At 37.1% G+C, this 26,428-nt stretch overlaps 1 protein-coding gene across 27 annotated transcripts in view; it reads right to left on the bottom strand.

Moving 5' to 3' along the window:
* Positions 1-26,428, bottom strand: part of KLHL13 (kelch like family member 13) — a 171,171-nt gene that overhangs the window by 100,911 nt on the left and 43,832 nt on the right. For 11 of the 27 annotated variants that reach the window (XM_064278697.1, XM_023553892.2, XM_023553889.2 and 8 more), the window contains 2 exons: positions 6,785-6,884; positions 2,260-2,333 (listed from right to left, as the gene is read on the bottom strand). The exons of 2 other annotated variants lie outside the window; for them this stretch is intronic. Coding sequence is in view for 19 of the 25 variants with exons in the window: in XM_023553892.2 (XP_023409660.2) it covers positions 2,260-2,309 (50 nt within the window). In the remaining 6 variants the exon portion in view is untranslated. Of the gene's footprint in view, positions 1-2,259; positions 2,334-2,706; positions 2,804-6,784; positions 6,885-26,428 lie in introns of all 27 variants that reach the window. 14 more of the 27 variants (XM_064278696.1, XM_010594673.2, XM_023553893.2 and 11 more) reach the window with 3 other exon arrangements.

Here is a 26,428-nt window from a genome sequence, read left to right on the forward strand (position 1 = left end):
ACATTGAGCAAAAGAAGCCAGATGCAAAAGAGTATACACTGTATGGTTCCATTTACATGAAGTTTAAGAACAAGCAAAGGTAATCTATGATGTATAAGTAAGGCAGAATACTGGTTACCTTAGGTGAGGTAAAGGGGATGCTGACTGGAAAGGGGCACATGAGAATTCTCTGAAGGGATGGAATTGTTCTATGTCTTAACCTGTGTTGCAGTTATCTAGATGTAGGTATATGTTGAAATATATATATATATATATATATATATACATCTCAAGATGCATATTTATTTAAGATGTTTGTGTATTTTACTATATGAAATTGTATCTTAATGATATCAAATACATTTACTGTATAAACACCTCAGTTATCAACTTGCCCTTAAGAAATCCTGCCCTCCTTCTATTTCATCTTCAAAACTGTGTGATATAGACTCTTGGAGACCCTGGTGGTGTAGTAGTTAAGAGCTACAGCTGCTAACCAAAACATTGGCAATTCAAATCCACCAGGTGTACCTCGGAAACTCTATCGGGGCAGTTCTATTCTATCCTATAGGGTGGCTATGAGTCAGAATCAACTTGACAGCAATAAGTTTAGTTTTGGTTTTTTGATATTCAGCAATGCTTAGACTCTACACACTCAATTCACCTTTCTGAATTCTCAATGTACCTCTGTCTACTTGTATACCTTTTTATTCGACATGGCCACACATTCTTTCTGCTATGATATTCTTCATTTGTGCTTTCTGTATCTTTGAGCAAGTCTATTTTACAGCCTCTAAAAAAAAAACTCTAGTCAGTAAAAAAAAAAAAAAATTTTTTTTTTCTAGTCAGTGTCTAGACACCCTGGTGGTGTAGTGGTTAAGTGCTACTGCTGCCAACCAAAGGGTCAACAGTTCGAATCCACCAGGCGCTCCTTGGAAACTCTACGGGGCAGTTGTACCCTGTCCTATAGGGTCGCTATCAGTCAGAATCAACTCGACAGCACTGGGTTTGGTTTGCTTTTTGGTTAGTCAGTGTCTGGGAAACCCTGGTGGTGTAGTGGTTAAGCGCTATGGCTGCTAACCAAAAGATCAGCAGTTCAAATCCACCAGGCACTCCTTGGAAACTATATGGGGCACTCTGTCCTATAGGGTCGCTGAGTTGGAACTGACTCAACAGCAACAGCTTTAGTCAGTGTCTGAACCTTGCACAGATCATAGCACACATTTCCAACGAATAGGTACTCTCCATGTGACATTTCCTAAATGAGATTATTATGTAAAATCCCAAGTATGACATCTGCCAAGTAACAATGCCTCTATAAATGTTTTCTTTCTATTTCAACCTTTCTCTTCCTTTTGTATTCTTTTAAGACATACCTAAATTTTAATGTGCTTCAGAAATACAAATACTATATTTAAAAAATTTAAATCCCACATTTACATTTCAATATAATATTAGCACTTACATACCATTTACTAACTCAACAGCAATGGGTTTGTTTGTTTTTGGTACACACACACACACACACTCACACACTCTTACATAATCCTCCCAATGACTCTGTGATGTAAATACTATTATTAACCCCGTTTCATAAATGAAGAAGCTGAGGTACAAAACAATTAAGGAACTTGCCCAAGACTACACCACTAGTGTCAGAGCCAGGATACAGACAACTCTAGTATACTGTCTGAAATGCTTCACCCAAAATTTACAATCAAGCTATGGGAAAAGGGATACTAATTCATATCTTCAAAACAGATGCTATGTTTCTTTAATCCGTGAATTTAAAATCCTAAATTATCACAGGAAGCTCTAAATTTCTCATACTGTCTCCCTAAAATGGTTTTCACTGGATTTTTAAACAGCAGAAATATACATGCAAGCACTGGGCAATCCTAGTTTTTAAAAAAAACCCATGGTTGGGATATCTATTCTTAAGCTGTGGATGCCTGTATTTATTCATTGATAGTATTAAAAGGTAAAAATGCAAATCAGTCCTTCCATTGACTGAATCTCAGGTATTCAAATTTATCCAAATTATGATTTGTAATTACATTCTCTGATTTTTTATTAGCTCAGGACACATCATCACTACATATCCTTTATTCCATTTTTTTGCATTTGCTCACTCTTTTATTCACTCATGCAACAAATATTTCTTGGCTGTCTATTTTATGCCAGGTACTCAACAAATATTTATTGAATATTTACTATGTTAGATATAGAAATAGGCAGGAGAGACATAATTTATAAGGTAAATTGTTTCCATAAATATACCGGTTACGTAGTACTGCAGCAACCAATTCCCCTCTATGCAGATGATCCATCACCTCTAAAAGTTGGATTATGACCTGTTTAGGAGGAAAAGAAGCCAATATTTACTATGAAAATCAAAACAAGAGTTTTCATATTATGCTACCTTTATAATATATTTATATTATTCTTGATAGAAAGAAAAAATGCACGTCCACGTACCTAAAAGTCACATCACATCTTTTTTTTTTTTTTTAATTTTTATTGAGCTTCAAGTGAATGTTTACAAATCAAGTCAGACTGTCACATATAAGTTTATATACACCTTACTCCATACTCCCACTTGCTCTCCCCCTAATGAGTCAACTCTTCCAGTCTCTCCTTTCGTGACAATTTTGCCAGCTTCCAACCCTCTCTACCCTCCTATCCCCCCTCCAGACAGGAGATACCAACACAGTCTCAAGTGTCCACCTGATACAAATAGCTCACTCTTCATCAGCATCTCTCTCCTACCCACTGTCCAGTCCCTTCCATGTCTGATGAGTTGTCTTCGGGAATGGTTCCTGTCCTGGGCCAACAGAAGGTTTGGGGACCATGACCACCGGAATTCCTCTAGTCTCAGTCAGACCATTAAGTCTGGTCTTTTTATGAGAATTTGGGGTCTGCATCCCACTGTTCTCCTGCTCCCTCAGGGGTTCCACATCACATCTTTTTATGAAAATTAAGTAACTGATTCTTTAAAAAATTTCAATAACCAAAACATCTACAAACTTTAATATTTAATAACTAAATAGCATTGACATCATTTTGTGTAAAATTATTAGCAAATATCCATGAAAAAAACAACCAAGTATATAGAAAATTCCACCACTCATCCGTAAGTTTGTTGTACTGTGGTGGCTTGTGTGTTGTTGCTGGAAGCTATGCCACCAATATTTAAAATAACAGCAGCGTCACCCACGGGGCACAGGTTTCAGAGGAGCTTCCAGGCTAAAGCAGACTAGGAAGAAGGACCTGTCCATTTACTTCTAAAATATTGGCCAGTGAAAACCTTATGAATAGCAGGAGAACATTGTCTGATATAGTGCCGAAAGATGAGCCCCTCAGGTTGGAAGGCACTCAAGATGCGACTGAGGAAGAGCTGTGTCCTCAAAGTAGAGTCAACCTTAATGATGTGGATGGAATAAAGGTTTCAGAACCTTCATTTACTTATCTGGCACAACTCAAAATAAGAAGAAAAGGCTGCATATATCCATTAATAATAGCAACATGAAATTATGAAGTATGAATCTAGGATTCTTGGAAGTCATGGAAAATGAAATGGAATGCTTCAAGATAGATGTCCTAGGCATCAGTGAGCTGAAATGGACTGGTAGGGCCATTTTGACTCAAACAATCACATGGTCTACTATGCCAAGAATGACAAATTGAAGAACGGTGTCACATTCATTGTCAAAAAGCACATTTCAATATCTATCCTAAAGTATAACACTGTCAGTGATAGGATAATACTCATATGTCCACAAGAAAGAAACATTAATACACTATTCAAATTTACTCATCAACGACTAAAGCCAAAGATGAAGAAAATCAAAGATTATTTCCCAACTTCTACAGTGTGAAATTGATCAAACATGCAGTCAAGATGCATTGATAATTACTAATAATTAAATGCAAGAGTTGGAAATAAAGAGAAGGATTGGTAGTTGGAAAAGATGGTCTTGGTGATAGAAACAATGCCAGAGATCACATGGTAGAATTTGCAAGACTAACGACTTATTCATTGCAAATACCCTTTTTTGACAACATAAACAGCGACTATACACACAGACCTCGCCAGATGGAAAACACAGGAATCTAATCAACTACATCTGTGGAGACTATGGAGAAGCTCAGTATCATCAATCAGAACAAGGCCAGGGGCCGACTACATAACAGATCATCAGTAGCTCATATGCAAGTTCAAGTCAAAGCTGAAGAAAATTAAAACAAGTCCACGGGAGCAAAAGTATGACCTTGCGTACAAACTACCTGAATTTTAGAGACCATCTTAAGAATAGATTTGACTTATTAAACACTAATGATTGAAGATCATACAAGTTGTAGAATGACATCAAGGACATCATACATGAAGAAAGTAAGAGGTCATTAAAAAGGACAGGAAAGAAAGAAAAGACTGAAATAGACATCAAAAGAGGCTCTGAAACCTGCTCTTGAACATAAAGCAAATGGAAGAAATGATGAAAAGAGCCAAACAGAAGATATCAAAGGGTGGCTCTAGAAGACAAAGTCAAGTATTATAATGAAATGTGCAAAGATCTGAAGTTAGAAAACCAAAAGTTAAAGAAAATGCTCAGCATTTCTCAAGCTGAAAGAACTGAAGAGAATATTCAAGCCTCAAGTTGCAATACTGAGGGAATATTCCATGAGCAAAATATTAAATGACACAGGAAGCATCAAAAGAAGATGGAAGGAATATATAGTCACTGTACCAAAAAGAATTGGTCGACGTTCAACCATTTTAGGAGGTAGCATATGATCAAGAACTGATGGTACTGAAGGAAGAAGTCCAAACTGCACTGTAGGCATCAGCAAAAAACAAGGATCCAGGAATTGACTGAATGCTAATTAAGATATTTCAACAGACAGATGCAGCATTGCAAGTGCTCACTCATTTATGTGAAGAAATTTGGAAGACAGCTTCTTGGCCAACTGACTGAAATAGAGATCTATACTTGTGCCCATTCTAAAGAAAGGTAATCCAAAAGAATGAAGAAAATATTGAACAATATTAAATATTAATATCACATGCAAGTACAATTTTGCTGAAGACAATTCAAAAACAGTTGTAGCACTACATCGACAGGTAATTGCCAGAAATTCAAGCCAGATTCAAAAGAGGACGTGGAAAGAGGGATATCATTGCTGATGTCAGATGGATCATGGCTGAAAGCAGAGAATACCAGAAAGATGTTTACCTGTGTTTTATTGACTATACAAAGGCATTCGACAAATTATAGGTAGCATTGTAAAGAATGAGGATTCCAGAACACTTAATTGTGCTGATGTGGAACCTGTTCTTAGACAAAGAGGCAGTCGTTCAAACAGAAAAAGGGTATACTACATGGTTTAAAGTCAGGAAAGGTGTGCGTCAGGGTTGTATTCTTTCACCATGCCTATTCAGCCTGTATGGTGAGCAAATAATCCAAGACACTGGACTATGTGAACAAGAATGGGGCATCAGGATTGGAGGAAGGCTCATTATCAACCTGCGTTTATGCAGATGACACAACCTTGCTTGCTGAAAGTGAAGAAAACTTGAAGCACTGACTGATGAAGATCAAAAACCACATCCTTCAGTCTGGATTACGCCTCAACATAAAGAAAACAAAAATCTTCACAACTGGACCAATAAGCAAAATCATGATAAACGGAGAAAAGACTGACGTTGCCAAGGGTTTCATTTTCCTTGGATTCACAATCAAGGTCCATGGAAGCAGCAGTCAAGAAATCAAACTACATATTCCACAGGGCAAATCTGCTACAAAAGACCTCTTTAAAGTGTTAAAAAGCAAAGATGTCACATTGAGAACCAAAGTGTGCCTGACCCAAACCATGGTATTTTCAATTGCCTCATATGCATGTGAAAGCTGAGCAATGAATAAGGAAGACAGAAGAAGAACTGATGCTTTCCAATTATGGTGTTGGCGAAGACTATTGAATATAACATGGACTGCCAGAAGAACCAACAAATCTGCCTTGAAAGAAGTACAGCCAGAATGCTCCTTAAAACCAAGGATGATGAGACTTCATCTCACATGCTTTGGACGTGTTCTCAGGAAAGACCAGTCCCTGGAGAAGGATATCATGCTTGGTAAAGTAGATGGTCAAAGAAAAAGAAGAAGAGCCTCAAAGAGACAGACTGACACAGTGGCTGCAACAATGGGCTCAAACATAGCAATGATTCTGAGGATGGCACAGGAACAGACAGTATTTCATTCTGTTGTACATAGGGTCACTAAAAGTTGGAAGTGACTCGACGGCACCTAATAACAACACACAGAATAGTGGATCAAGCTGAGAGTCAAAAGACCTGAGGAGTTTGTGTGAAGTTGGGTTAGGTGCGAGAAGTTAGAAGTGAAGACTTCAGGCAAACAGTTGCAAAGTGAACACAGAGACAGCGCTAATTTCTATGTTACCAGAGGAACCTGGTGCTTGAGAAGTCCATGAGAAGGGCTCACAAGTTTAGAGGTGGTTGGACAAAATATAACTACATCTATATTACTACTAGGAAGCTTTGAATGTGAAAAATAAATAATTCATACCCTGCTTTTTTTTTTTTTTCACTGATTGCATCCAGGGTGGAACACACAGGCCTCAAAGTTACGTATGCAAACTTTATCTAAACCTCCTTTTTTCAAACAATCACCCTGCTACACCTGGTATCTCTGACCCTGGAGCTCTTCAATTCAAATTTTCCAGATAATAAATCTCTAGTCTCCTGAGGATCAGGGAGTGGGTGAAAGAACATAGAACTCTAGTCACTTACTTATTAAAAAGATTTTCAATGATGAGCCCTGGTTTTCAATCTCATGACTTATCTGCCTTCCACAGGTCAGGTGCCTCCAAGTCTTGAGATATTAGGAGTTCTATAGGAAAAAAAAAAGCTTTGTTTCCCTCCTAGCTTCTGTAGAGGGAGATACCAAAGTTGTAACTTCCTTTGCTGTAAGTAAAAAATTAATTTTGACTTTACATTTGTTGTTTCCACACGTGTTCTCTTTGTGCTTTAGAATTCTCCCCTTTTTATTTCTTTATTCTTATTTTAGTAAGGTTTAAGGAGGAGGAGGTAGTAAATGCATGCGATCCATTTATGGGGTATTTCAAAGAAAACCAAATTTTTTTTTTTTAATTAACTTTTATTGAGCTTCAAATGTTTTTAAATAGTGAACTTGTATGATGAAATATTTGTATTAGAAAAGTATTACACTGTATGCAATATGGAGGGTAAATTAGAGACAGATAAACTAAAAGTACAGAGACCAGTAAATTGACTACTTCTATAGTGTCGCCATGAATCTACTCGATAGAATCAACTCAATGGCAACTGTTTATGTTTGTTTGTTTCTTGTTTTTGTTTTTTATAGTCAATGCATGAGATAAGGGCTTAGCCAAGAGCTACCAGATTAGCCAGGGAGAACTAGGACTTAGTAACTGACAGATCACTGACAGATGTTAAAGGGATAAGGAGCTATCAAAGACAAAATCAAGAAATCTGTTTAGGTGATTGGACGAATGGTGATGACATCAAGTGAGGTACAGTATACAAAAGTAGGAAAAATATTGAAAGCAAGGAGAATAATGAGTTTGATGTAGACGTATTGAATACCATGGGACATACAATAGAGTGTCCGATACAAAACTGGAAATATAAATCTGGAATTACGTTGGAACTAAAAATATAAATGTAGGGATATTTAGCCAGTTAAACGACAGCTAAAGCAATAAGCCTAGGAAATATTACTTAGCAGAGTATTTGCCTCGAAAAGGTGGAATCTCAAAGAACACTGCAAGCAAAAAAAAAAAAAAAAACACAGGAAGACAAGCCAGCAAAGAAAAGGATGAACAGATAGGATAAAAATTAAGACAAGTGTGAGATAAAAGCTAAGGAAGAAGAGTGGTTTGAGAATATTCAACAGTTTTAAGTTCTATTGAGATAAAGTAAGATATGGCTACTTTATTTGACAACTATGAGGTCCTTGGTAACCCTTTTTAAAAAACAGTTTCACTGTGGGTGGGGGAACCAGATTGCAGTGGTTTGAAGGTGAAACAAAATGAATCCGTTCTTTTGAAAAACTTGTGATAAAATATTTCGGGCAATGACTGTATGGTAAATGTGACCTTTCAAACCAGTAATGGAAAAAGATTTGGGGACAATTGGATAGCCACTTGGGGGAGGGGGGAAGGTTGTACACTACTTCACTTCTTACACTAAAATCAATTCCAGGTAGATCAAAGATTTAAAGGGAAAAAATGAAGCTGAAAGAATATCAAAATAAAACACACATGAAATTATTTATAATTGGGTAGTAGATAAAACAAGCAGGACCCAAAAGCCACAAAACACGAAGGAAGAGACTGTTAAATCTGATTATAGAAAAAATTGAAACTCTGTACTTCAAAAATACCACCAAGTCAAAAAAAGCATTTGATAAACTAAGTGTAAGAAATATTTGCAATATACATGACGAGCAACAAACGACTAATGATTCTCTCACACACATACATGAATCAATAAAAAACAATATAACATAATAGTAAATGTTGGAAAATAATGTATATAGAAAGTGCACATAAAAGAAATGCAAATCATTAATAAACAAAGAACTGCAATTTAAAACGAGGTACCATTTTCACGTATGAAATTGGCACACCCGCAGAAAAAAATTAAGGTTGTTTATATCCTGCATTAGTGAGAAGGAATATGGATGGATATTATATGAAGAAATGAATAATCAAATGTGCTGATGCTGCTGAGAGGCTGAGTAAGACAAGAATTGAGAAATGACCACTGGGTGTGGTAATGTGGAGATCACTGGAGATCTTGGTAAGAGTGATCTACATGTAATGATGGTGATAAAGGCCAGGTAGTGTGGGTTGGAAACAGAATGAAAGGAGAGAGAGGAGACAAGTACACACAACTCTTTTAGAGAGTTTCGCTTTAATAAAAAGTAGAAAAATGGGTTGTAGCTGGTGGAAGATATAGGGTGGAGGGAATTGACATTTTGTTTTTATAATTGGAAATAGTACACCAAGCAAATCTCAAAAGTATGATATTAAGTAAAAAAAAAGCAAACTGAAGAAATACAATACTGATTATACAAATCTCAAAAATACGTAAGACAATATTATATACACGTATATATGTATACACACATATACACATTACATATGTATATGCACATGCATGTAGGAAAAAAAAAACCCAACGAGTCGATGTAAAGAAGGCATAAAAACATACTTGGAAATAATAGACACCAAGTTTGCAATAGTAGTTACCTCAAGAGAGGAGGGAGGAGAACATACTTGGAGAGGGATACACTAGGAGCTTCACCTTAAACTCGTTTTTTGTTAAGGATCTGAAGTATATATGGCAAAATGTTAAGATATTACAGAGCTAAGTGATGGTTACATAGGTGTTTCTTATATTGTCCGCTATGCTTTTCTGTATGTTTCATATATTTTATTAAAAAAGAAACAAAACTGTGTAAGGTATTATCCTGAAGTAGGACTGTGTGAGTAGATAAGACACAAAACAAAAGGCCAGCATATAAAGCAATTAACATTTTCATGAATGAACTAAATGCTACTGAATTATTCACGCTAAAATAGTTAACTATATGTATGTGAATTTCATCTTAATTTAAAAAAAAAAAAGCAGCTAGGATCAAAAAAGAAAATTTTTCAAAGCAAAAAAAAAAAAGACAGGACAAAAATATAACCAGACAAGAATTGTATTTAAAAAGATGCAGTTCTCCCCTGCCATGATGCCCTTATTAATAAAACGGAAACTAATCATTACTCAGAGCACAAAACTGACAAAGACCTAATCATGGTTTTGCCCTTAAACATATTCTACTTAGCTCATCAGAAATGAAATTACTTCCAACAGTTGAGATATCTTGCATGAGTTAAACCAGTTTTACTCTTAAGTATTTATTTCAATTAATTCACAAATTTAATATTTTTTTAAGCACCAATTATATACTTAGCTAATATTTCATTTACAGATTCCTGTTTATGGCTTAGTTTTTAATTAAAACCCATCATCTCACTCTGCTTGATCCTGTCCAAGAATCAATGGTTTAAAAAATGAGATTTGACATATGCTAACCAATTTCACCCATATTAAGTGAACTCAGTTTATGGATTAAACTGAAGTTATATAAAATAAATCTTAGGATTTTCTATAATTGTCTTTGAATAAAATTTTGGTAAGTACTGTGATAAGAAAATAAAGCTGACAGAAATGCTCATGGAAAGTGCTAAATACTATGAAATTAAAAAACTACAAAATGTAGAAAAATTGCAGATAATTGCACAGCTTAAATCAAGTTATACATAGCAGGATCACTAAAAATTAAAAATCACCTCAAAATTAAAAAACTTGAATTGAAGAAAACAGAATAGCATTCTCTGGTATATAGTTTGCTCTACAAAAGTTGATTTTCAAAAATGTCACATAATGTTAGATTACAGAATGATTTAGCTTTCACACCTGACAAAGATTACCACACTCCCCTCCAGCCTGTGGCACTGAAAAAGTCCAACACTAAATTAGTTGATGTTAACATGGGTAGTGATTGTTCCCTACAGTAAATCTAAAAATGGCTAGGTCTATGTGGTATGCTTCCACATCTGCACCCCTACCAAGATCTGTAACACAATAAATAAGGCCAGTTGCACTGTAATAAAGGTTGCAACTAATTTGATTTCAGGACACACATTTTATGTAAATGATAAGGCTACCCGGTTTCCTCCTGACCAGCATCTCAAACTACAACCTAGGGGCCCATGGAAGTATGACAACAGTCATTTCTAGGTCTAAAACCCTAACAAAAAGACTAAACCCAAATTCTGGGAAAATGGAGGTATAAGCAAATAAGTTGCTGACCCTCCCCAAACTACACTAAGAAACACAACAAGAAATTTGCGCTCAGACCTGAGGGATTCTGAATCATTGGACAGAGGACAGTAACAAGGAGCTGCAGGTAGATCTAAATCAATGGCAAGTCCCAAACTGTAGGATAAGTGCTTAGTCCACTGTTCCTCCCCCTCCCATTCCTGGCTCTGTGAACTCACAGATGCCTGGGAGGCAAGCAGACTAACAGCTTCAACAAAGCCCATCCCCTCAGCCAAGGCTCTGCTTATCTGTGCACAAGGAAGGGTCAGGAGCTCTGGCTCCAAAACTGATAGTACAGATGTCTCTGGGAGTCCTTCGGAGTATGTCTGCCCTTCCCACTACTGTGTGGCAGAAAGAAACATGCCACAGTCCCAGTCAATGCAGAGCTTGCCTGAACAAGGGAAGGGCTCCAATCTCTGGCTCTGAAATAAGTGGACCCTCACAGACCAGGAAAAACAGCAGTGAACAAGGATGGAGGGCTAACATAGCCCCACTGATGGTTTATTTGGTATAGGCTTTCTGAACGCTTTGGAAGCTGCTAAAGGACTGAAAATGTGGTCACGGACATGCAGCTTACATGGAGCAATAACCAAAGAAAGAGGATAGTGCCCCTTGTAGAGTGAATTAATGTGTGTTCCCTGTTCTGTTTGGGAACCACTAAAGGCAGAAACCTTGGTCTGGAGTTTTTGAAATAAAGATATCATACACTGAAAAAGGGTGGAGTTTCTTCCAGAAACTAGCAATGTCAGTACCACCAAAAACTTGGAAGAATCAAGAAATCTAACACCTCGTAAAATTGTAATGCACCAGCTTCAAGAAAAAAATCACAAAGCACATAAAGAAACTGATGCACCAGCTTCAAGAAAAAAATCACAAAGCACATAAAGAAACTGGGAAGAGTGGCCCATTCATGTGAACAAGATGAATGGAGAAAAATCACCTTTATGGAAGCCTGAATAAAAAAGAGATAGGAAGAATATAATACAAAATAAGCTAAAAGAACTGAGGAAAAACACAGACAAAGAACTAAAGGACAACAGGAAAAAGATGCATGAATAAAATGAGAATTTAAATAAAGAGATAACTAAAACCAAACCCACTGCTGTCAAGTCAATTCCAACTCATAGCTACCCTATAGTACAGAGTAGAACTACCCCATAGGGTTTCCAAGGCAGTAAATCTTTATGGAAACAGACTGCCACATCTTTCTCCTGTGGTGCAGCTGGTAGGTTCGAACCACCAACCTTTTGGTTAGCAGCCGAGCACTTAAACCACTGCACCACCATGACTCAAATAGATAGACACCATAAAAAGAAAACAAATATGAAAACTGAAAGAGACAATAATTGAAATGAGAAACACATTGGAAAGACTAAACAGAGATTTGAGCACTCAGAAGAAAGAATAAGCAAACTACAGGATAAGGTAATCAAAATTATACAGGCTGGAGAACAACAAAGAAGACTCCAGGCTGCTCACAGAAATTTAATAAAATCATGGAACAACATCAAGTGAACCATCATATGCATCATGGGAATCCCAGAAGGAGATGAGAGAAAGGGAGGAAAAAGAAAATTTGAGGAAATAATGACAGAATTTTTCCAACTATGACAAAGGACGTAAACCTAAAACTTTAAGAAGCTCAATGAACTTCAAATAGAATAAACCCAAAGAAATCCATACCAAGACATATTCTACTCAAGCTCTCTAGAGCTAAAGAAAAGAGAGAATCCTGAAAGCAGCAAGAAAAAATGAACAGTCACATACAAAGGATCCCCAATAAGATTGTTCTTAATGTTGTTACTCTTTTTGTTGTTAGTCGCCATTGAATCAATTCTGACTCATGTGTTACAGAGTAGAAATGCCCCATAGGATTTTCTTGGCTGTATTCTATCATTAGGAGCCACTGGATAGGTTCAAACTGCCAACCTTTAGATTAGCAGCTGATCAGAAACCACCTGCACCACCCAGGCTTCTTATATGCCAATATTTCTCTTCAGGTACCTTGCAGGCCAGAATACAATGAAATGACATATTCAAAGTGGTGAAAGAAGAGAACTGTCAGGCAAGAATACAATATCTGGGAAAACCATTCTTCAAGAATGAGGGTAAAATCAAGACATTCCAAGATAAGCAAAAGCTCAGAGAGTTTGTAACCACTAGAACTACATTACAAGAAATTTTAACCAGGGACATAAAAGACTTATACAATGAAAATTATATAACACTACTACAAGAGACTAAAAGAGACCTACATAAATAGAAGGATATTCCATGGTCATGGGCTGGAAGATTTAACCCTTTCAAGAGCCAATTATTTTCTCCTTTGAATTTTTGTAAATATTATGTGTTTTCACTAAAGAAGGCATGCTGATCAAAGGACCACTTCAGAATTTTTATTATGCATTATGGATTTCAATACTACCTGGGGTCACATATGTCCCAGGGGACTTTGGACAACATAAATCCTGTCAATATGACTCAATGATGAAATCAGGCTTTTTAATTTTTTTAATTTTATTTCTTGAAAATTTATAAAACATGAAGGCATCTGGCAATGATTGTACATACATTTTATTCTAGTCTCCTTTTTAGTCTTTGTATTATTTTCATGAAACTTTTCAAAATATGGTACAATGCATTCTTCCTTTCTGTAAAAACAGTTCTTACAGTGCAAATACATAAAGCCACAAGATATTTTTTATCTCAGGAAAATGACCACTGCAATGCATTCATAATTACTGCAAAAGCAGTACTTAGAGGCAAAGTAAATAAAACTAAATGAATTTGAATCTTAGGAAAATTACCACCACTATGTATTCTTTATTATAACAAAAGCAGTACTAACAGCTAAGAAGCAGAAACACATGCCCTGGAATACTGCAAAACCGCTCACTGCAGTATATTCCACTTGCTACACATGGAAGCAGTGACTGGGCCCTAAGACTGAACACAGAATAGAAATAACTATTCCCTTAAAAAGTACCACTGCAATGCACTATCCCTTATTGGAAGGGCATTACTGTTCAGAAGCTAGAAAAGAAGGGAGCCAGTAACACCTGGAAACAATGAATGGCATATAGGAGAAAGTGGCCACTAAGACCAAATGAAGACAGACAATAGCTAATCCTCATGATAAGTACATTCTCATGAGAACATAGTAACTGAGAAACATACTGAGGAGGCTTATCTCACAGAAATAAAGGCAAAACTACCAAAAATTTTTTAAATGCACAGATCTTGGAGGCATCACAAAAGACAATGCTCAAGCTACACAAAAATGAGGCTCCTGTTCAGGATTTTTAAATTTCAGGCATTTCAGAAGGATACCTTACGTCCCACAGGTCTTGAAAGGGTTTTTAATATGGTGAAAATAGAAATACTACCTGAGGTGATCTACAGATACAATGCAATCCCACTACAAATTCCAACATCATTCTTTACAGAAATGGAAAACTTAATGACCAACTTTAAATGGAAAGAAAAGAGGTCCCAAATAGCCAGAGCACTACTGAAGACCAATGTTGGAGGCCTCACACTCCCCAATATCAAAACATAATATACAGCCACTGTACTCAAAATAGCCTGATACTGGTTCAATGACAGACACACAGACCAGTGTAAAAGAATTGAGAACCGAGAAATAAATCCTTCCATTTATCGACAACTGATTTTTGACATGGGGTCAAAATCCATTCAATATGGAAGAAACAGTCCCTTTAATATATGGTGCAGACAAAACTGGATACCCAATTACAGAAAAATGAAACAGGACCCATACCTCACACCATACACAAAAACTAACTTGAAATGGATCAAAGACCTATATGTTAAACCTAAAATTATAAGGTTTCTGGAAGAAAATAAAGGGACAAAACTATGGGACCTATTTTTTTTTTTCATAATAAAAATAAGCTAACAAACATTACTAAATATGCAAAAATAGCGGAAGGCAAATTAGATAACTGGGACCTCATAAAAATAAAACACATATGCTCATCGAAAGACTTTATCAAAAGAGTAAAAAGACAACTTATAGAATTGGAAAAAATCTTCAGAAATAACATATCTAATAAAAGTCTAATCTCTAAAATATATAGAAAACTCCAACAACTCAACAACAAAAAGACAAACAACCCAATTAAAAACTGCGCAAAGGACAGTAACAAATACCTCACCAAAGGGGAAATTCAAGTGGCCAACAAACATATGAAAAGATGCTCAAGATCATTAGCCATTAGAGACATGCAAATCAAAATGAGATATCATCTCATCCCAGCTAAAATAGCACAGATAACAACAAATGCTGGTGAGGATGTGGGGAGATTGGAACCCTGATCCATTGCTGTTGGGACTGTAAAATGAGATAACCACTATGGAAAACAGTATGACACTTCCTAAAAAAAAACTAGTAATATAACTAGCAACCTCATTCCTAGGTATATACCATAGAGATCTAATAGAAGTGACATGAGCAGACATGCACACCTGTATTCCCCAAAAGGGAAGAACACACTCGGCATTTCTCAACCTAAAGAACTGAAGAAAAAATTCAAGCCTCTAGTTGCAATAGTGAAGGATTCTGGACAAAATACTGAATGACACAGGAAGCAGCAAAAGAAGATAGAAGGAATACACAGAGTCACTGTATCAGAAAGAACTTGTCAGTGTTCAATCATTTCAGGACGTAGCATACGATCAAGAGCTGATGATACTAAAGAAAGAAGTCCAAGCTGCACTGAAGACACTGGTGAAAAACAAGGCTCCAGGAACTGATGGAATACCAGTTGAGATGTTTCAACAAATAGATGCAGCACTGGAAGTGCTCACTTGTCTATGCCAAGAAATATGGAAGACAGCTACCTGGCCAAACGACTGGAAGAGAGCCATATTTATGCCTATTACAAAGAAAAGTATACCAACACATTGTGGGAATTATCAAACAATATGTTTAATATCACACACAAGTATGATTTTGCTGAAGATCATTCAAAAGCAGTTGCAGCAGCAGTATATCAAAAGGGAACTGCCAGAAATTCAAGATGGACTCAGAAGAGGACATGGAACAAGGGATATCATTAATTATGTCAGATGGATCTTGGCTGAAAGCAGAGAAAATCAGAAAGCTGTTTACTTGTGTTTTATTTTGACTATGCAAAGGCATTCGACTGCGTGGATCACAACAAACGATGGATAACACTGGGAAGCATGGGAATTCCAGAGCACTTAATTGTGCTCATGAGGAACCTGTACATAGATCAAGAGGCAATCATTCAGACAGAACACGGGAATACTGAATGGTTTAAAGTCAAGAATGGTGTATGTCAGGGCTGAATCCTTTCATCATACGTATTCAATATGTATGCTGAGCAAACAATCCCAGAAGCTGGACTAGATGAAGAAGAATGTGACATCAGGATTGGAGGAAGGCTCATTAACAACCTGACATACGCAAATGACACAAACTTGCTTGCTGAAAGTGAAGAGGACTTCAAGCATTTACTGATGAAGATCGAAGACTGCAACTTTCAGTATGGATTACACCTCAACATAAAGAAAACAAAAATCCTCACAACTGGATCAATGAGCAACATCATGATAAACAGAGAAAAGACTGAAGTTGTCGAGGATTTCGCTTTGCTTGGATCGACAATCAACACCCCTGGACGCAACAGTTGAGAAATCAAACAACACATTGCATTGGGCAAATCTCCTGTGAAAGACCTCTTTTAAGTGTTAAAAAAATATCAATGACAATTTAAGGACCTAAAGTGCACCTGACACAAGCCATGGTGTTTTCAATTGCCTCATAAGCATACGAAAGCTGGATAATGAATCAAAAAAAAACAAAGAATTGACCCCTTTGAATTATGGTGTTGGTGAAGAATATTGAATATACCATGCACTGCTAGAAAAACAAACAAATCTGTCTTGGAAGAAGTACGGTCAGAATGCTCCTTAGAAACAAGGATGGAGAGACTTCTTCCCACATACATAGGACATGTTATCAGGAGGGACCAGTCCCTGGAGAAGGACATCATGCTTGGTAAAGTAGAAGGTCCACCAAAAAGACGAAGACCCTCAATGGGATAGATTGACAAAGTGGCTGCAACAATGGGCTCAAGCATAATGATTATGAGGATGGTGCAGGGCCAGGCAGTGTTCTGTTCTGTTGTACATGGGGTTGCTATGGGTCAGAGCCAATTGGACAGCACGTAACAAAACAATGTTCACTGCAGCATTATTCACAACAGCAAAATAATGGAAACAGCTTAAGTCCCCTTCAACAGATAAATGGATAAGCAAAATACGGTACATACATAAAATGGAATACTATGCAACCACAAAGAACAATGATGAGTTTGCAAAACAACACGGATGGATCTGGAAGACATAATGCTCATTGAAATAAGTCAGTTACATAAGGACAAATATTGTATGATCCCACTTTATAAAAAGCCAAGAATAGATATATACACAGAGACCAATGTTAATTGGTTGTTACCAGGGATGGGTGAAGGGGGAGGGGGATTCACTCTCTAGACTGTACATACTTGTTATTTTATATGATGGGAATAGTAGCACGGAATGTGGGTGTAATAAGCACAGCTTGACCAAAGTAAACAATGCCACTAAGAAGTGCACAAGAGAAAAGGATGTTTGTGCTAAAGAATATGACACATATAATTTGGCAACAACACCAACAATAACCAAAAACAGAGTATGGTCACTTAGGCAGGTACATAGGAATATATGTGTATGGGTTAGGTACACAGGAGTACGTATGTGTGCAGATAGAAGTATCTATATGTACATGTACATACAGATGTGTGTATGCATATATATTCATAAGGCACCCAGTTACAGATACTTCTCAGATATAACTAAATACCTTGTTAGAATGGTTTTCTGGGTTTGAAGGCTTAGGTCCTTAGTTTCGTAGGACAACTCAGTCAACTGACACCATAAAGTTCACGTTCTGCATCCTAGTGAAGTGAGTAGTATCTGCGTCTATAAAAGCTCCTGAGCAGCCATCTAAGATACAACTATTAGTCTCTACTCATTAGGGGCAAAAGAGAAAAGGAAACCAAAGTGTCACAGAAGAAACTAGTCTACAGGGCTAACAGCCTACATAAGCCACAGCCTCATCTACCCTTAATCCAGAAGAACTAGATGGTGCCTGGCTACCACTACTGACTGTTCTGATCAGGGCCACAAAAGATGGGCCCAGATAGAATGGGAGAAAAATGTGGAACAAAACTTAAATTCTTTCAAAGTCCAGATTCACTGGACCAGTTGAGACTGGAGGACTCCCTGAGGCTATCGCCCTGATACACTCTTTAAACCTAGAACCAAAGCTATTTCCTGAGGTCACCTGTTAGCAAAATAACAGACAGAATAAAGGATATCATCTGAGAGTATGGAGCAATATTAAAAAATCATTTAAACCATTTGAAAAACCAACAGCTAACCTAAAGCAAAGATGAGAAGACAAGGGGGCAGGGAAACTACAATACTGAAAACGGAACAGCCAGAACACAATTAATGAGAATGTATATACACTGTGAAAAATGTAAGTTATGTCACTGAACAACTTGGGTAGAAATTGTCAGATGGGAACCTACTTTGCTGTGTAAACTTTCATCAAAAACACAATAAAACACTATTTAAAAAAATAGTTATAATTCTATATGACATAAAACACAATGAACATAATTAAAAAACCAAAAACAGTTGGGGGAGGGCTGGGAAACCTCCAACACATTTAACAGGCATATGTTTAATATTGAGAATATATAAAGTATTTTTAAAAATCAGTAACAAAGGTGAACAACCCAGTAGGAAAGTATATGAACAGGCTTTTCAACAGAAGAATGAGAACAAAAAGAATAAGCATATGAAAAGATGTTCAAACCTCAAGTGTGCCTGTATGTGTGTGAAACCTAGAGGAAATCTGCAGTCATGTCAAAAACATATTAGTGGCACACCTTATTGTTCTTTCCCAAATTTTTACCTTCAAAAGAGAATAAAATCTTTCTGATTCTTCTTACCATGTAAAATTCTATTTTTTCCCTGCTAAAAATTAAAAACAAGAGAAAGACAAAGGAGAAGAAAGAAGAAAAGTGCCCACAAAAAGATCAAGTCTATGTAAAAATTCAGGGGAAAAAAAATTATTGCACATTTCAATGAGGAAGGAAATTGATTCAGCTCATCTTTTCATCTACTAAAGCTTCAATTTGGGGTGGGTTTAAGCAAACAGGTGCAAGGTTATCGGCCTATTCCCATCTCCGTGGTAGCATGACATAATAATTCAGTTTCCCCCTCCATGCTCCAAAGGGAAAAATTCTTAAGTGGTCTTATACTATTGTAATCACCTTACCAAAAAAAAACCCAAACCCGTTGCCGTCAAGGCAATTCTGGCTCATGGTGACCCTGTAGGACAGAGTAAAACTGCCCCAAAGAGTTTCCAAGGGGTGCGGTTAGCAGCCGTAGCTCTTAATCACTACGCCACCAAGTTTTCCAAAATCACCTTACCAGAACACTGTTTATCCAAGCAAAATGAGATTTGCAACCTATCTTTAAAATGCATATGTCTCTGATATAATGAAATATTTTCAAGTTCCAAGTGCTTTGGAAAATTTACAGGCATTGCATCATTTTCATTGCTCGATACTTTTCTAGGCTGTTGAGAGAAAAAAAATGAACCACTGTCTTTGTACAAGAATCCTTTAAGCTAAAGATCATGGTTTTCAAACCAATCTAGAGCTGAAATCTCAAATTCAAGCTTGATACACTAAACATCTGAACAGCAAAAAGTCATAAAAGTATTTTCTTATCACAGATAAATTTAATATGGTGTTTCTTAAAAAAGAAAAAGCATTAAACAGGACACTTTAATCAGTTCCAAATACTACTTAGGTCAACAGAATAGAAGATGTTTAAAACCTTTTATGACTATATTTTTGTGAAAAAAAAAATTTTTAACTCACACAGATGACTCTTTTTAATTACATATACAATACCGCTTTTTCTGACCAAGAAGAATGTATTGTATTCCAGCTACATGATCACCTATTTATAATGAAATAAGAATCCTCTTGTATTCACCTGTAAACTGTCCTGTTAACTCTTCATCAGATTTTTCCACAACATATTAAAAAAACAAAAATTTACTTTTTAAAAGATACAGTACTTTTTAACATCCCCATTCCGTCAAAATCCATGTGAGTCAATTAAATTATAAACAAAAACAAAAAAAACCTGTTCTGATCACATTTGCACAGTTCATTTACTTGAGTTTTGTTTCATCTGCTATTCCTAAGTGACTTTCAAATATGGTAAAAACTGTTATGTAGCAGTCCAACAATCAGAACTCTCTAGAAAGTAGCATTCCAAACACACAGCTTCCCAACATAAAACTTCACTTATGAATTAGGTCACTCTTTTACTATGCAAGGGACTCAAGGGAATACAGCATTCAGGTCCAAATAAAAGAATCATTTCTTCTGGACCCATAACAGATAATTTTAGCAAATTTAACACAATGAAAGAAGGCAAGAAGGGCAGAGCAGGAAGCTCTATGCTTCTACATGCCTTCATTGCCACAGTAGAAGCAATCTTACAGGAAACCTTCAGGCCCATTGTTGGTTGATGAATCAGAAAAGCTAAAGTAGAAATCATTTATGATTTTCCTTATTGTTTCATTTTAACCTAAAACATAAAATGTGTCTTTACTCCCCACTCTTTTGATCTAGAACCAAGGTTTTATCTTCAAGCATAGGCCTGCTAATTGGATCCTGGGATCTTATTTTCTAAGTTTACCTTACCACCATGATAAATGCATGGATTATTGTTTACAAATTTGTTTTCTTTAAAGTGGAAAGAAAACTTTCAGACACTTGCAAGGCATTCTCAATTGAGACTCCTTAGTGGTTTTTCCAATTTTCTCCAAAATCTTTTATAGCTACAGGGCCAGGAATGGGGTGTGGTGAGTGAAGCACTTGCCTCTAACTCAAAAAGTAAACCAAAAACCAACATCCAAACACATTGCTGTTGAGTTGATTTCTACTCATAGTAACCCTATAGCCAGAGTAGATCTGCCCCATAGGGTTTCCATGGCTGGAATCTTTATATAAACAGACTACCACAAAACTTTTGGATAGCAGCTGAGCCCTTAACCACTAGGACAGAAGGGGTGCTAAAAACTCAGTGATCAAGATAAAAATCAAAATTAACGCAAAGTTCATGATAAAAAAAAATTTAATAAAGACAGCATCAATATTACTGATTTTTTTCAGCGACGACTTTTTTAAATTTTAAGCAGTTGGACGATCAGGAGTCATCACAAAGCATTCAACCTTGTTTCCTTAGAAACTACCCTCTTTTTTGTTGTGATGCATAGGGTTCTATGCAAAAGCTGGATAATGAAAAAGTAATACAGAAGAATTGATGTGTTCAAACTGTGGCGTTGGCAAAGAACATTGAATATATCATGGACTGCCAAAAAAAATGAAAATATCCGTCTTAGAAGAAATACAACAAGAACGTTCCTTAGAAGCGAGGATGGTAAGATTTTGGCTCGCTTACTTTGGACACATCAATTGCTACAAAAGGACATGATGTTTGGCAAACTAGAGGATCAAGGAAAATAAAGGAAACCCTCAATGAGATAGATTGACACAATATCCACAACAATGGATAACAGCAATAAATATTGCCTGTCCCTGAGCCATCTTCCCGATCATTGGTAAGCTTGAGCCCATTTATACAGCCACTGTATATTTTGAACGCCTTCTAACCTACGGGGCTCATCTTCAAAGCACTGTATCAGACAATCTTTTGTTGTGATCCACAGGGTTTTTATTGGCTAGTTTTTGGAAGTCGACCACCAGGCCTTCCTTTCTACTCTTAATCTAGAAACTCCATTGAAACCCGTCCACCACGGGTGAGTGACCCTGCTACTATTTGAAATATTGGTGGCACAGACTACAGCATAGGAGCAACACACAAGCCGCCAAGGTACAACAAACTGACAGGTGGTGGAATGGAGTATTAGACAGCTATAAAACAGGATGATGAATATATCCAAATACTGCTGCAGAGTTATCTTCAGGGTATATTCTTAAGCCAAAAAAGTTCAGTGGAAAATAGTGTGCACAGTGTGATATCTAAGGAAGGAAAGGGATGGTTACCTATATGAGGAGAGGAAAGGGATATTAATTTGGCTTCTTTGGATATATCTTCTTTTGCAGATTTGACTTTGGAACTGTGCAAATATATTTTACTTAATTCTATAACAAAATTAAATTTGAAAAACATATTTGAAAAGTAAAATCAAATTAACCCAACTGTATGTCCTGTTGGAATAACAGCACCACAAAAAAAGAAAAACGATTTCAAGTGACATTAAAACAGTAATTAAACTGTACATTTCTAGTAGCATAGTCTTAAGGAGGACAAAAAGACCAGTACATACAAAAAGAGTCTAAAATGGCTTTCAGTAATCATGTTGCTCATGGTTGTGCTGATATGGTAATTCTGAGGCTGCTATGTATGTATGGTGGGATAAACAAAACAATTATGTAGATGTCATTGAAACCTAAAATTTTAGGCATTGTTGAAAGGAGATACGAATGTAATATGAAGTTAGGTAAAAACTCTGTAGTCTTAAATTTGAATTGGAATTGTCAATGTGAACTCATGACACATTTTATCTTAAAAGAAAACTATAAGCTATCTGTTTCCAGGAAAGGCCCTGAAACAATGACCAACCTAGTAGCAATAACACCCTGGCACATAAATCTGGTATCTAAACACAATTTTCGAAAAAATTAAAAAGGACTTCTTTAAAAAAAAAAAAAAAAAAGGTGGGGGAGGGGTGCTGATTAGGCTCTGAAACAGAAAATGTACAAGATGAGCCTGAAATATCTCATCATACAAGAAAGCAAGGAAACTATCCAAGACTATTTAGGGCCATGCCAAAAGGACACTAGAGCCTACTTAAGCTCCCACTGGCCAAATATGGGATAATTTGAGCATCAGTAAGGATAATGGCTACAGTGGATTGAAATACATCAGATGTATTTAAATATATGACTTCATAATGATGTTAAAAAATAATGATGGTCATCTTTGGAGGATGCTGAACAACCAGCTCATTATTTTAGAAAATGGTATATAAAGAGCATCAAGCAGTTATCCTGCCTTTTCTATATGCTTTGTGCCTCAGGACACCATTGCCATGGAGTCAATTTCAACTCATAGCAACCATATAAGACAGAGTAGAACTGCCCCCATAGGGTTTCCAAGGCTGTAAATCTTTAAAGAACCAGACTGCCACATCTTTCTTCTGTAAGGCAGCTGGTACAGCTAGTGGGTTTAAACCACCAAACTTTTGGTTGGCAGCTGAATACTTAACCACTGTACCACCAGGGCTCCTTTAAAACCCACTGCTGTTGAGTTGATCCTACTCAGAGAGACCCTATAGGACAGAGTAGAACTGCTCGAGAGGGTTTCCAAGGCTGTAAATCTTTAAAGAACCAGACTGCCACATCTTTCTTCTGTAAGGCAGCTGGTACAGCTAGTGGGTTTAAACCACCAAACTTTTGGTTGGCAGCTGAATACTTAACCACTGTACCACCAGGGCTCCTTTAAAACCCACTGCTGTTGAGTTGATCCTACTCAGAGAGACCCTATAGGACAGAGTAGAACTGCTCGAGAGGGTTTCCAAGGCTGTAAATCTTTGTGGAAGCAGACTGTCGCATCTTTCTCCACCAGGGCTCCTTTAAAACCCACTGCTGTCGAGTGAATCCTACTCAGAGAGACCCCATAGGACAGAGTAGAACTGCTCGAGAGGGTTTCCAAGGCTGTAAATCTTTGTGGAAGCAGACTGTCACATCTTTCTCCTACAGAGCAGCTGGTAGCTTCAAACCATCAACCTTTCGGTTACCAGCCAAATGCTTAAGCACTACACCAGGGCACCTAGGGCTCCTTTACCACAGGATAAATGTACCATAATAGAAGTAAGAGCAAAAGCCTGGAAAACAGTGAGGAGATAAGCTAAAAATCAGACTAGAGGAGTTGTGGAGCACTAGACACAGTGTGAAAGATCAATGTGAAAAATGAATGTGAAAGCGGAGAGAACGGTGGAAAGGAGGATAGTTTCCAGACTGTCATAAAAGCCTAAAAGAGCAATAGGGAGGGCTCGAAACAAAATAGTGCCAATAGAAGTGGAGAGGAGGAACAAATCAAATTGGAAGGATAAGAGGAGTTAAAAATATCACTAAAGTTTTATATCTTGGGCGATTAATGGTTGGGGCTACCATATGACCAAAGTGATGATTCTTAGGAAAGGCAATACTCTCATCCAATTCCTACACAGTTTAATATTACCCTTAGAAAAAGTACATAAGGACTAATTAGGTCATGAGCAAACATAGGAAAAGGAATAACTGCTGATATTGCCCCTCTTTGGGAATCTTTACTTTTCTGTAGGATCCATTGCTTTTACTTCCAACGTATACAAATACTTTTTAAATATTGACTTTATTAGGTTCATTTTTATCCCTCTTTCACTGGAAGGCACTTCAAATAATGATCTACACTCACTGCTTCCAGAACAAGAAGTCCAAAAGACTTGGGTTCTAGTCCTCACTCAACCAATTTCCAACTGTGTGCCTTTGAACAAGTTACCTTTCTAAACTACAGTAAGCTCATCTTTAAAACAGGTAATATTTACTTATTTTCATGCTCTCCATTCATCCACCAAATAAACTACAATGACAATAGCAACAGAAGCAGGAGCAATAACAACAATACGAAAAATGATAAACTGAGGACATACCATAAATCAAATACTATAATGTAACGATGTTTTGGAAACTGAAAGCATGAGTAATAAAACGAGGTAATGCAAAAATGGACTGTACAGTTTAGGGAATTATACATTATTATTTCCTAAAGCTGTAATTACTTATCAAGAGCTGATACATGCCCATCCTGGTACAGGATTAACCATCCATCAGTGGGCATTTGATAAGCACCAACTATATTTTTTTTTTTACACTAGGCACCTGTTGTTAGGTGGCGACAAGTTGGTTCCGACTCATAGCGACCCTATGCACAACAAAACGAAACATTGCACGCTCCTGCACCATCCTTACAATCCTTGTTATGCTTGAGCCCATTTTTGCAGCCACTGTGTCAATCCACTTCATTGAGGGTCTTCCTCTTTTCCACTGACCCTGTACTCTGCGAAGCATGAAGTCCTTCTCCAGGGACTGATCTCTCCTGACAACATGTCCAAAGTACGTAAGACGCAGTCTCGCCATCCTTGCCTCTATGGAGCATTCTGGCCGCACTTTTTCCAAGGCAGATTTGTTCCTTCCTTTGGCAGTCCATGGTATACTCAATATTCTTCACCAACACCACAATTCAAATGCTTCAACTCTTCTTTAGCCTTCCTTATTCATTGCCCAGCTTTCACATGCATATGATGCGATTAAAAATACCATGGCTTGGGTCAGGCCCACCGTAGTCTTCAGGGTGACATCTTTGCTCTTCAACACTTTGAAGAGGTCCTTTGCAGCAGATTTACCCAATGCAATGCATCTTTTGATTCCTTGACTGCTGCTTCCATGGCTGTTGATAGTGGATCCAAGTAAAATGAAATCCTTGACAACTGCCATCTTTTCTCCGTTTATCATGATGTTGCTCATTGGTCCCGATGTGAGGACTTTTGTTTTCTTTGTTGAGGTTCAGTCCATACTGAAGGCCGTGATCTTGATCTTCATTTTCATTAGTAAGTGCTTCAAGCCCTTTTCCCTTTCAGCAAGCAAGATTATGTCACCTTCATAAAGGAGGTTGTTAATGAGTCTTCCTCCAATCCTGATGCCCTGTTCTTCATATAGTCCAGCTTCTCGGATTATTTGTTCAGCATACAGATTAAATAGGTATGGTGAAATAACAACCCTGACACACACCTTTCCTAACTTTGAACCAATCACTATCCCCTTCTGTCTGAACTGCCTCTTGATCTATGTAAAGGTTCCTCATGAGCACAATAAAGTGTTCTGGAATTCCCATTCTTCCCAATTTTATCCATAGTTTGTTATAATCTACATATTTGAATGCCTTTCCATAGTCAGTAAAGCACAGGTAAACATCCTTCTGGTATTCTCTGCTTTCAGCCAGGATCCGTCTGACATCAGCAATGATATCCCTGGTTCCACGTCCTCTTCTGAAACCACCCTGAATTTCTGGCAGTACCCTCTTGATATACTGCTGCACCCATTTTTGAATGATCTTCAGCAAAATTTTGCTAGCGTGTGATATTAATATTGTTCTATAATTTCCACATTCAGTTGGGTCAGCTTTCTTGGGAATAGGCATAAATATGGATCTCTTAGAGTCACTTGGCCAGGAAGCTTTCTTCCATATTTCTAGGCATAGACGAGAGAGCACCTCCAGCGCTGCATCTGTTTGTTGAAACATCTCAATTGATATTCCATTAAT

The sequence above is a fragment of the Loxodonta africana genome, chromosome X (assembly GCF_030014295.1).
Source record: "Loxodonta africana isolate mLoxAfr1 chromosome X, mLoxAfr1.hap2, whole genome shotgun sequence".
Classification (NCBI taxonomy): Eukaryota; Metazoa; Chordata; class Mammalia; order Proboscidea; family Elephantidae; genus Loxodonta; species Loxodonta africana.